Source organism: Pungitius pungitius, chromosome 20 (assembly GCF_949316345.1).
Source record: "Pungitius pungitius chromosome 20, fPunPun2.1, whole genome shotgun sequence".
NCBI lineage: Eukaryota > Metazoa > Chordata > Actinopteri > Perciformes > Gasterosteidae > Pungitius > Pungitius pungitius.
Window position 1 is genome coordinate 15,461,315 of NC_084919.1, and position 12,248 is coordinate 15,473,562.

Genomic DNA, 12,248 nt, shown 5'->3' on the forward strand with positions numbered 1-12,248 from the left:
TTTTCCTACGTAGCTGTTGACTCCACTCCAGTCCTACTCATCACCAACCAACCGACCAAACCTTCCCCACATTCTATCCCAAATAAATACCCACCTTTGAATTTAGATTTTTCTGTGTTTGTCTGCTTTTGGGTTCCCGTCCTGGATGATCCCTGACAGTATGGACTTCATTGAGCTAAATTAATGTAAGGAAAAGGATTATTGTCTGATATTTAGATGTTTTCCAAAAGCATGGGATGTGTGAGATGTATGTTCCTTTTTGTGTGCTTTTTACATTTTTTTCTATAGAGCAGATGTGACAATCAAGTAAATATTGCTGTGACCATATAAAGGCACACAAGGGAACTGAGGGATGAAGGAGTACAGGAAGCGTGAAGATAAATCACCATCTGACACAGTGCTCCTATCACAGAATGGTACAGAGAGGGGAACACCTAAACATCCTCGTTAACAGCCGTCCTTAGACAAAACCAGCTCAAACTAGTGCTCAATGACATCAGGAAATTATAAAAAGAGTCTGACAGCAGGCAGACTCTTGGATGGATGGCTTGCTGTTACCTGTGTAGAGTCTCCAGATGCAGCTGCAGGGAATTGTTCAATGGATCTTTTTAACTTTTAAAGTGCCGGATTCTTCTCATCAACCAACTCAACGAGATTGAAAATCCCAACAGAGAATATTGAGGATGTATAAAAAAGAGAATATAGATGTAATAAAGAGCGAATTACAATTGCTGATCAATGTTTTTTCTACACAGAAGCTGCCATGAAGGCCACAGAGAGCCTGACATGAACCGAGACAGCAAGAATCAACAAGCAGATAGACTTTTCTGGATCTACCTCATGCATGATCAGAATCAGGAGACATGTATTGCCACATATGCTACACACAGTCATTTGTCTTAATGGTTTGTGTGATTTAAGAAAAAATAAGAAAGCAAAATTAGATAAAAAATATACAGGCAAAATCTAAATATATCAATGGATAAGATGTAAGACCTTGAGCCATTTCCTGGCAGGGGATTGCACTGTTGATGACTCATGGCAGATACCTGACTCCTCCGAGGCTGGCCAGCCAGGGAGGGGAGTACAATAAGGTCACCTAGCTCAGTGATTCTTAACCATTGAAATATTTCAACTTGATGCTTGACACAAACACAGCTGAGACTGAACGCCTTGAAAGTATATTTGTGTCTAACCGAGAGACGCTGGCACCGAGCCGACACAACAGGTGATACTGGTCAGCCTGAAGCAGCGCTGGAAGCAGCGTCATCCAGGAGGAGTCGGTGAAATTATATGGATGATGCCAAACACAAAAGCGCTTGCAGGCCAGATGTTTGCGTTATTTAAACAACAAATAACGAGCAGAGATTGGTTATTTTATTTCTATAGTGGATAGCGACAATACAACTCACGGTTGAGTAAAGCGTGGTGAATATTTGCTTGGCTTTTGGTGGGAACGCAGCATAACGCTCCCAAAGAAGCATTGGATTCACTGTTTATTTTGATCTCAGTGGCTGTATCGCTCCTCGCTGTGTTTGGGTGCCTCTAATACATGGTATTGGAGGACTACATCAGCGCCGGGTGGATGCTACCATGATTAACCAAGTTGAACCAACAGGTATCTCAACAGGACAATCAAAATTGGGGAAAAAACGGCAGAATGCTTAGGGAGTCATCTCGATCCCGTGACCGATTATATTGAGGCCTCAATGGCTTTATTTGAATCAAACTCTGACACCGGATTATGAAACAATGATTTATTGTCAAAGAATTGCGAAAAGTGATGAAAATATGAATTAAAGTATTTCTGGTATTGGCAAAAACAGACAGCTATCATCTATTTTATGTCATACCAGGAGGTCAAGCTTGTGTTTGTGTCCTGTCGTCACGTCTGTTTTTGAACATCCTGTTTTATTTTGGTGTCTAATTCCCCTCTCGTTTTAGGTGCCTTGCCCTTCCTCATGTGTCTCCTGTTGATTGTCTTCCCTGATTCCTAATTGTGTCCACCTGTTCCCTCACCTCCCTCATGGATACTTATAGTCTGCATCTCCCCTTGTCCTGTGCCAGTGTGTCTTGCATTGCATGTTAAATGTATTCACACCTGCGTCATAGTTTCCAAGGAGAATTATCATTTGTTACCTAACTGTGAGTATTGTTAAATAGTGGAGTGTTGGAATAAATCCGTATCAGTCAACCCATCTCTGCATCCTTGTCCTTCCCTCATGCCACGTGTTTGATATTAATATTTACAAACAACTTCAAAGCAATCCATTGACATTATATCTTCCTTTAATGTCTTTGTTTTATGTAATTAGTCAATTAGTTTACGCAGGGTGTAATGCTCAATCCGGAGAGAAGGTTACCAATAGTAGGCTCAGGCGAGCCTACCCCCACGATAAGTGTCAATCAACCGACACCACGGGCAGTGGACCGACAGACGCCCAGTGCATGGTGTTCTGTATCGACTGTTTACAACGAAAAGTAAGGACCATGAATGCAGTTTATGACTATCCGCTTCCTACTCTATCCTTCTCAATTCTCCGCATTTGTTTTAGATTCCACAGTGATGCTTTTTAGATGAAATGAAAATATTTTTTGTACTTTTCAGACAATTTTAATATATGAATTGATCTATATAAATGAAGCAATCCTTCGTGATATGTAGTTAGTACTTAATTGTAGAATACTGTGAGGTACTGTGTGATTTTATACTTTTCTTTTAACCAATTTTTACCAATTGTTTTTTCTTTGAGCAGTTTTAAATAAATCAATTATGCCTGACTTCATTTTATTAATGTGCCTTTAGTAATATGGCTTTAAGTAAGTTGGCCCCACCTTTGTTTCATTGGTATCAAAACATGAATTTAAACAGCGTGACTTTGTACATCAAACTATCAAGTTCAATCTACGTAAAATCCTTGTTTTCCAGTTTTAGTTTTAGTCCATATTCTGCCTTTAGTTAGTCCTGACGTAGTGACACCATGAAGCTTTGTGCTCTGTTGCTAACATGAAGGCAGAGGGATCATTTGTTGTACAAACAGGATGCATGACATGTTGATGTTGATGCTGAATATTTATTTCTATAGATGTGAAAGTAGACAGGTACACCTGCAGCTCTTCAAGTTTATGCTGAACTAGACTTTTATTGAACACACATAAGGCCTCGCCAGATAACATTGCTCATCGTTCCAGAGTCCCCAGCCTGGAAAAAAGAACAGACATGTGATTCAGTGGAATTTCATGGTTAGTGGTATTAATAGCTCTCGCGGGTCTTCCACATCGGCTTTGTACTGAAACAGTGCACGGTGACCTCAGACGTGCTCCCTGATACGCCTCATCCTGCGACTGAAGCTGCTGTCACTTTTTACATTAAATACTTTCAGATTGGGAAACTCATTGTGGTAAACTGCTGTGGTCATGTGATTTCTGACATCACAAAACGATGCATGGAAACATCTGGCAGCGCTCAGTGAGACACCACAGGGTCAAATGAATAATGCAATCTATTTTTAATTTGCTATATAATAGTTTAGTTATATCTAGCTATTCAGCAAAATTCTAATAAATTACATTTGTATTGTTACATATGGCGCTGTCTGCTTTGCCAGTCCCCCCTTGTTTTTCCCTTCAGGTGCCAAACTGGCTGCACCTGGGATCCTGAAGCGAGGGGGCCAATCATCTGAGTCGGCCCTGGTTTTAAAAGGAGGAAGGGGTCTTCTGATTTGACCACAAAAGTTATGTGGTCCAATCTGAAGTGTATTAGAATGTATGATATTATTATTAATATCATCTGAATTCTGTTTGTACTTACGGCTTGTGGTAATTTATGTTTTCTTTTAGTAATAAATACTTCATTATGAACACGTTTAGAATACTTTTGATTTCCCTAAACTATTGTAATAATCATCCTCATGCAATAAAAGTGTCTTTTATTCTCAGAAGTCTAGATTCATCTCCACCTAGTCTCCTCCCGAGCATTTGGTTTACTTACTCCAGTAGTTCATCTCAACGCAGTGCTCTCTCCATAGGAAGTTGTCTGGTTGTTTTTTAGCCCAATGGGAGAATCCTAACAAAGGTCCACTTCCATCAGTCCAGACAAATTGATAATCACTCTGTGAGGTCTAAAATATTGATGGAAAGAGAATTTATTTGTGGTGAGTTTTTATTATCGTCAAGAATTCAACAAAAATGTATTGTCTTCATGTAAAGAAAAGAATATAAAACAAAATGCATTTGTATCTGACTTGGACTGAGCATCAGAACATCAGCTCATAGTCCACCGATCCTGAAGTTCTCTGCTTCTCATGCAACTATCATGACATCAACGCTCAGCTGCTTCCTGACTGGGACTTTCTGAATGTCACAGTAGTCAGACTGGACTTACTTCCTGAGTACGACACTTTGACCAATCAACAGCACAAGCCGGTTATATATTAAATATATATAATGTGTAAATATTCCAAATATTGTTTTTGTGAACTCACCAGAAGAACAAACGGAAGTGCAACTTTGTGCATCTGCTTTTTCAGGCCGATCCAGTAATGAGCTTTTCCAGTTGTTTCTCTGTACATGGCACATTGCACTATAGACAGCTCTATAGGGCTCCTGATTGACACCAGATGTCCACCCGGTAACTTTTGACAGGTTCTCTGTAATCAGCCAGAAGTAAATCATGAAGGCAGTTCACATTCACTTTGTTTTGAAAGAGGAAAGTTCACAAGAGCATCAGTAAAATTACCTCTGCGTCATCAAAACTCAGGTGGGCGTTGTGAAAGAAGGCCTTCACACAGCGGTTTGGACCCATCTGGTACCAGCCTTTACCCATGTCTTTTGTACATGGAACTTTATATTTGGTACTGCACATTTCTTCAGGTGTCACTGTATCAAATAAAAATACTTTTGTTAGTTTTGTGTTTCTATTGTGCAGGTAGAAGATCATTTAAAGACTGTTTGGTTCTTACACTGTGTAGTGGCTGACATGGGCATCAACACCACCAGAAGGCAGGCGGTGATCCCAGCAGGACGCATGGTGCAAGGCTCACTGATGCAGTGTAAGAGGTGGCTATGTATAGATACAAGAATTGACAGAGTAAGTGAAAAATTATACTAATAGAAACATTTTAAACTGCTAATATTCATCTTCATTACTGAAGGTGAGTGATGAGGTTAAAATAAGATGACTGTTAATGACAAAAACACAGAATACATCAAAGGTATTCACAGGAGCAGCCAATTCGTATCGGTCCGTTTCCTTTGATGACAGAGGCTAAAAAGACTCACCTCAGGTGTGACAACTCTTCCTCCTCCGTCTGGATGTCAGTGCAATCTTTTCCACAGTTAAATACTCTGAGCTGATGGCCTGAAAACATGGAAGTTCATGATGATCAAAGGCTAAATATTAAAAAGTCAACAAGTCAACGGCGGTTCCTCCCTGTCTCCAGGCATTGACCACTGTGTATTAGCTCATGTTCATCTGCCCTACAGGATAATTACTGCTACTGTGTTTAACTGGTCAACAGGCGTTATTATTCCTATTACTGTGGGAAATATCCCGCTGACATTCAGACGGAGGAGGACGGTGGAAGAGCTCTGTCCCACCTGAAGTCTGTTTTTGTCTGTGTTTCAGGACAAAGATAAAAAGATCATTTGAGAGATCACCTTTGACTTTAAATGTCTTTTCTTCAGTTAAATACTCAGGCCTGATGCCCCGAGTACAGTATAATTGTAGTTTCAACGTCAATAGTAGGTTTTTCTTAAGTCAACGGTTCCTCCCTGTCTCCTGGCAATGACCAGTGAGTGTTTGCTCACATTCATCTGCACCTTGAAGGTACGAGGGTTACGGTTTGAGTGTTTCACAGATAAATATCAGAGCAATCACAACGTGAAGACACTTTGTGAGCAATAACATAGATCCCTTGTGGAAGTTTAACATTCTAAACATGGTGATGAAATCAACAAAGAATATGAAACATTTGTTAATACACAGAGTACAATGTGGAAGCCCACAGATGGGTCAGGTACTAAGCCCAGGTTCCTGGAGGACATTTACAGGGGCTGTTACTGCCTGAAACTGTCCAACAGGAATTATTGTTCATTTGGATGATACAGAGCTACTTAACAAACACAAATGGAACTGTCCTCTGTTTGCTGTGTACTTCAGGGGGGCAAAGTTTGGACCCAATAGAGATACATGAGGTGCTGCTGGGTTTTAAAATACACTTTTACTCTCTTATTTTACTATCAAACTTCCATCAATGATGAGCAAATTGTGCCACTAGGCAGTCCACGTAGCTCACATCATCTGACCACAACAACAGAAATACAATGATAAAAACTGTAAGTCGGAAATGTTTTTTTCTGTAGGTATAAAAGAAAACCCCTGTAAGAGTTCTGGTTTATTAAAATCAGTTAATGTTACTGATGAAGAAATAAGTATTGAACACTTCACCATTTTTCTCAGTAAATATATTTTCAAAGGAGCCATTGACATGAAATTTTCACCAGATGTAATACATACAACTAAAACAAATAAATTTAGAAATAAAGTTCTGTGTAATAATGTGAAATGACACAGGGAAAAATTATTGAACACAAAGGGAGGTGCAAAAAGGTATGGAAAGCCAATACAACAGCTGAAAACTATCAGTAATTAAAAAGCAATCCAGACCCTTGTCAGTGCAAATTAATATCAGCTGGTTCAGTCCCAACTGATGGCCTACCAAAAGGTCACATCCCATGATGGGTAAAAGCAAAGAGCTGTCTCAAGACCTTCACCACCTAATTGCTGCAAAACACAATGAAGGCATTGGTTATAGGCGCATTTCTAAGCTTCTGAATGTTCCAGTGAGCACTGTTGGGGCCATAATACGGTAGTGATGGCAAAGTGAAGCTTTCCAGCCAATTGTATTGGGAAAAGGTTCATTCATTCAGTGCATTGCAAACTCTATGATGACCTCGGCTGTTGAAAACTTGTAGTGCATGTTTCCAATAGCCTGCCAGTAGCATTTGGCCCAGTCTCTGTGGGTTGAACATAATTATGAAAAGTTGAACCAATAAATCATTGATTTTCAGGTTTGAATTGTGTCCTTGTTCGTGTATTTCAATTCTCTGTACATTGGGAAGAAGTGGAACAAACACTTATTTATGTGTCTTTCTGTGAGTTTGTGATCATACTAGCAGAAGAATTAATAGATGTATATATAATATATATATATATAGTATAGAGTTATATGTAAGCAATATAATTTAAAATACAAGCAAGTGCTTCCTACTGCATGTGCACTTCATGGCAGTCATAGGGACTGATGTGAATGGTTTGAATCCAGAATGTGGGAAGTGATTTACAGAGGAAAGGTCAGTGGGGCAGTGATTGTACAAGTTTGTTATGACAGGATATTGAAGTGCTTGTGGACACATGGGATGGGGCATAACATTTTTTTTTTGAGATATAATAAAAATCCATAATTAATAATTACACAATACAACTTTGCCTTCCTATTGCCAACCTTGTTAGAGGAAATCAAATTGAAGTGCTCCCACATCTCGGAGGGACCTCTTTGCAACAGGTTCCATTGTAAATTTGCTACTCTCAACAACACTGACTTTGACTGTATGAGACGGACAAGCCTGAACCCTGTTTTGCACCCATTTGAATCAAATCGAAACAGTCACGTGGCTGTGCCCGGAACGAAGCTTCGGACGTCACTGATCACGTGATCAGCAGCGAACGAACCAAGGACCGATACATTTGCTTCGCCTTGCACTGGTTCATATTTTTCGACTAGGGCTGTCAAATGATTAAAAATTTTAATCAAATTAATCAGGATTAATCACTATTTTCAATTACACCTGAATCCTAACCATTTTTTCTTTCTGAAATGCATGCCAAAGATAAATAACAGGACACAGATACAATAATAATTATCATCATTATATTTCACATAAATACTATAAAAATACAATATATTGACATTTGACTTAAACAAAATAACCAAAGCAATGTTATTTGATAAGTTAGACTGATTTCCCTGCATGGCTCTAGAAGGGTCTCATGTCGAGACTCCCGCATTCCACCCGAACGACAATATTGCTCCACCAATAATAAAGATTACACCTTGAGTCGAGTGGCAATTAGAACCGAGAAAGATGAGACTGGCGCTGCAAAGAAAACCGCTAGCACCCGCAGTAGTAATAGTAGGGCGGGTAAAATGGCGGACCTGTCAATCATCCTGTCAATCATTTTTTGACATTTTTATAATTTATGACCCTGATGATTTATGACCCTGCGCGTGCAGGCGTATGTGGGTGCCTGTGTGTGTGTGTTAATGGTGATAAAACAATAAATTGTTTTTTGGCAGCAGAAGGTTCACAGGGGGGTCCCCAGACCGGAAAATACGTCATCGAGGGGTGTGTAAATAGGTCCACAGAATTACCTCCAAAATACTTCACTCTGCCCTCAATCATCGCTGGGACCACTGCTCCTGATTCTGAAGCTGTTTTTTTGTTGCTGCTGCTCGCTTTGCAAAAATGGATCATGCTCCGACAGGCTCCATTATAGGTATGTCTACAGACAACGCCGACCATTCAGATGTTGATTACCCCCGACGTATGAGAAGGCCTGCTACAAGCTTTACTGCAGAGAAAGACCCATCGGTAGACTTACAGTATGAGGGAGTCAACGGGTATGTGTATATAGTTGAATACTATGATGGAAAAGTGACTCTGGCATCACACATCAACCCGGTGGATGAAAAAGCTGCCAATGTTGTCCATGGCGGTCACATGTCCGCGCAAGACTGGCAACTGTAAGATATTTTCGGCGTGTTCAAGGATTGGAAGCCCGGTCGGGGATAATTTAGCACAAAACAACTTCTCTCGTTCTGGTAAATTTATTCATCAGATCACAGGTCAAGTAAAAGCGCTGCGTTTGCAAAGGCAGGAGCAGTTCAGGCAGCACGCAGGCTGTAGGAACAACTAACCAAAATCAGCAAGAACATCATGTTTTATAACCCAAAAGACAAAGAAAAAGTTTCTATTGGCCCTAAGCTGGAATGTAGGAGGATCTGTCACCCCCTTGCATCCAAAGATCTGGTCACATTCAATGTGCAGACCACCTTGCCTAACGTAAACAATGAACACAGGATGAGTGTTGTAAGAAATGTGGTGTGGCCCTCCCCCCTTATCTTACACGTCTGCTGCTAGTTGACCCGCTGACCCTGCCTCCTTAAACAGAAACAGTTCCCATATATGTAACACAAGAAGCCTCTGTCTATAAGTATGTTATCTAGTTTTTAACGACACTAGTTAGAGCATCCCCCCTTCCTCCAGATGTCTGGCCTTGCTAACACATCCTGTTCGCCCCCCGACCTTGAATTCTTCAGCAGAACAGGAAAACAATTTTCTATCTTAGAACTAAGAAAAAAGCTTTTGATTATCACAACAGTTTTGGACAGTTGTTTGTACAGACCTTGAGCAAGTAGGTTTCCTGGAATCGCTTTACGCTGTTCAGTGGTATAGTGCATCAGGACCGAAAATATACCATCTTACCAGACGACATGGTGATTTCATTTTTCTGACGGCGTGCGAGGACCGCGAGCAAATTGTGGCAAATAGGGGTCGTAATGGCTGGAGGGAACAGCCATATCCGCTTACAGACGAAGAGTATAACAAGTGGTTCCCACTCATTTTCTTTATTCAGTGGTGTGACTGGCCTGCTCTGCAAAAAGTGTTTAAACAAATTGACGAAGCAATCAAGAGAGACAGGGTTAATCAGGCTTACGGGTCTGTTAGAAAACGTCTTGTTTACGACAATACACCGAGTGGCATGCAATCTGGTGTGCATGCTACCTTGCGTAGAACGAAAAGCATCCACCCCTTAAGCATCTAAAAGAATGACAGGTGGGTTATGTACTTGTTATATCTATCTGCAACTGAGGTTAATTATGCAGAATCCTAAAAATGTTTTTATTTTCAGGCTCTGAAAACGCCAGCCTCCCCACGACCTGGACTCCCCCCTCTTCTCCATCTCTGATGATTCACACCCAGCAGCCAACACCTCCCCCATCCCCAGAGCCTATGGCCACAAAGGAAGAGAAGAATTGTGAAACTCATGAGGTGTTTGAGTATTCTGAAAAGTTTGTGGAAGGTATTAGAATGAGCGTGATACACTTGCTGGCCAACGTCTGGCGTCGATACGTCAGAGAGACCTGTTATGGATGTCAGACGAATAATCCCAGTCAGAAAAACCATCCGTGTTTGGAGCCAGACGACTGTTTCTACCAGCTACACTTTGAACCTCTGATGAAAAGGCTTTGGACTGACAACTTCATACCCTCCATCTCCATGTTTATGTTCATGAATAATGTCGATGTGGGGGTAGACCGCATCATGGGGGCTGCGGAAGTACTTTTAAACAAGCTGAAATATGCAGATAATATGGAGCACGCCATGGATAAAATGTCTGAGACCTGGGGGGGAGACAAACACAAAATTAAACAACTGCAAAAGCTTCTCAACATGTATGATAGAGAGTGTGAGTCACCCGATGAAATCGATGTTGATGATGACGAAACTGATGTTGCGGAGACGGAGGAGGATGATGATGATGTGTAAAATACATGTTGACAGAGAGAAAATGAAATGAAATCGAAAACAATGTGAAAATCTTGAGTGTCTTAATAACGTAATTCTTAAACTTATCCGTCCGGCTACCGCTGATATGTCTTGTATGACAGAAATAAAACATGTTGGAATGAACGCCCCCGTGGTCACTCGTACTTTGACACCATCATAGAGAGGACGCTGCAAAAGATTTATTATGATCCATCGCATCCATAGGGTTTGGGCAGCGCGACACCGTTAGAGAATGTACCGGCGTGACCCCTCCCATGACCGAGGTGAATGCCTTTTTATTGGAGATGTGTACACGTTACACGCCAAGGCTGCGCTACATTTTCCGAGGAACAGGGTTTTAGTTAGCGGTATAGACAGACAGTTTCAGATGGATCTTGTTGATATGGGAGAATATGCGGAGGAAAATGACTCAGTACGGTATTTGTTGACGTGTATCGATGTATTTTCCAAGTATGCCTGGGTTAGATGTCTTTCTAACAAATCAGGCCCCACCGTCGCCAAAGCCTTTAAGGATATTCTGAGGGAGGGGCGTGTACCAGCGAAACTCCATACTGATGAAGGAACAGAGTTTTACAATAAGCAATTTAGGAAGCTTATAGATCGACACAAAATCACTCATTTTTCAACCTCAAACGAGACCAAAGCAAGTGTTGTGGAACGTTTTAACAGGACGTACAAGACTCGAATGTGGAGATATTTAACATCCGTTAATTCACGCAGATATGTGGACGTGGTTCAAGATCTTGTAGACGCGTACAACAACTCGCATCATAGATCTATAAAAATGGCTCCATCATCTGTAAATAAAGACAATGAAAAGATTGTCTTCAACCATCTATACAAGTCGAAGCCCACAAAGACTGTGAGCTTTAAATTTCACAAGGGGGACACCGTGAGAATATCAAAACTCCGAGGTGTGTTTAGGAAGGGTTATAAACAAACGTTCACAGATGAGCATTTTATAATATCAAAGTGTATAGCCAGAGATCCGCCAGTTTACAAACTTACAGACTGTGCGGGCAAAGCGGTGAAAGGAGCATTTTACGAGAGGGAGTTGCAAAAAGTGATAATAGGTAAAAACAAAGTCTTTAAAATAGAAAAAATCCTGGACAGAAAAATCTCCAGGGGCAGAAAAGAGGCGCTGGTAAAATGGCTAGGCTGGCCGGATAAGTTTAATGCTTGGGTCTCAGAAAAAGACATTGTGGACGTGTGATTTAAAAGTCCGAGCCGTACACCGTTAGAGGTCACTCTTAAACAAGCCAGCGACGGAATCAACACGATGGCTGCGAATGGATTTTATGTCACACTACCGAGTAACGCCTCATTTCAGGTATATTCTAAAAATGAGATATGGAATTATAGGACAAAATTATTGTCCTATTATTATCAAACAGATTTTCTAAAGATGAGGCGATCCACCTACATCCGCGATGACGGGAGATATATGGCGTATTATATGAACCAAGCCGGCGGGGAACTACCCGGATTTATAGGAGCGAGGGCCCAGTACGGTAACGGATTAGGAGGAATATTTCGCAGTCTGTTCAGAATGGCCATGCCTCTTCTAAAACGAGGATTCAGTATGGCCAAACCGCATTTGAAAACAGCCGCTGCTA

General features: G+C 40.9%; 1 protein-coding gene across 2 annotated transcripts in view; it reads right to left on the minus strand.

Moving 5' to 3' along the window:
- Window positions 1-3,060: 3,060 nt before the first annotated feature.
- Window positions 3,061-12,248, minus strand: part of LOC134107830 (C-type lectin BfL-1-like) — a 29,975-nt gene continuing 20,787 nt past the window's right edge. The window contains exons 2-7 of one of the 2 annotated variants that reach the window (XM_062559699.1): window positions 5,281-5,359; window positions 4,962-5,062; window positions 4,739-4,878; window positions 4,485-4,649; window positions 3,992-4,121; window positions 3,061-3,202 (exon numbers count right to left, since the gene is read on the minus strand). In XM_062559699.1, coding sequence (XP_062415683.1) covers window positions 3,135-3,202; window positions 3,992-4,121; window positions 4,485-4,649; window positions 4,739-4,878; window positions 4,962-5,028 — 570 coding nt within the window. In that variant the 5' untranslated portion in view covers window positions 5,029-5,062; window positions 5,281-5,359 and the 3' untranslated portion in view covers window positions 3,061-3,134. The remainder of the gene's footprint in view (window positions 3,203-3,991; window positions 4,122-4,484; window positions 4,650-4,738; window positions 4,879-4,961; window positions 5,063-5,280; window positions 5,360-12,248) is intronic. The other variant, XM_062559700.1, reaches the window with a different exon arrangement.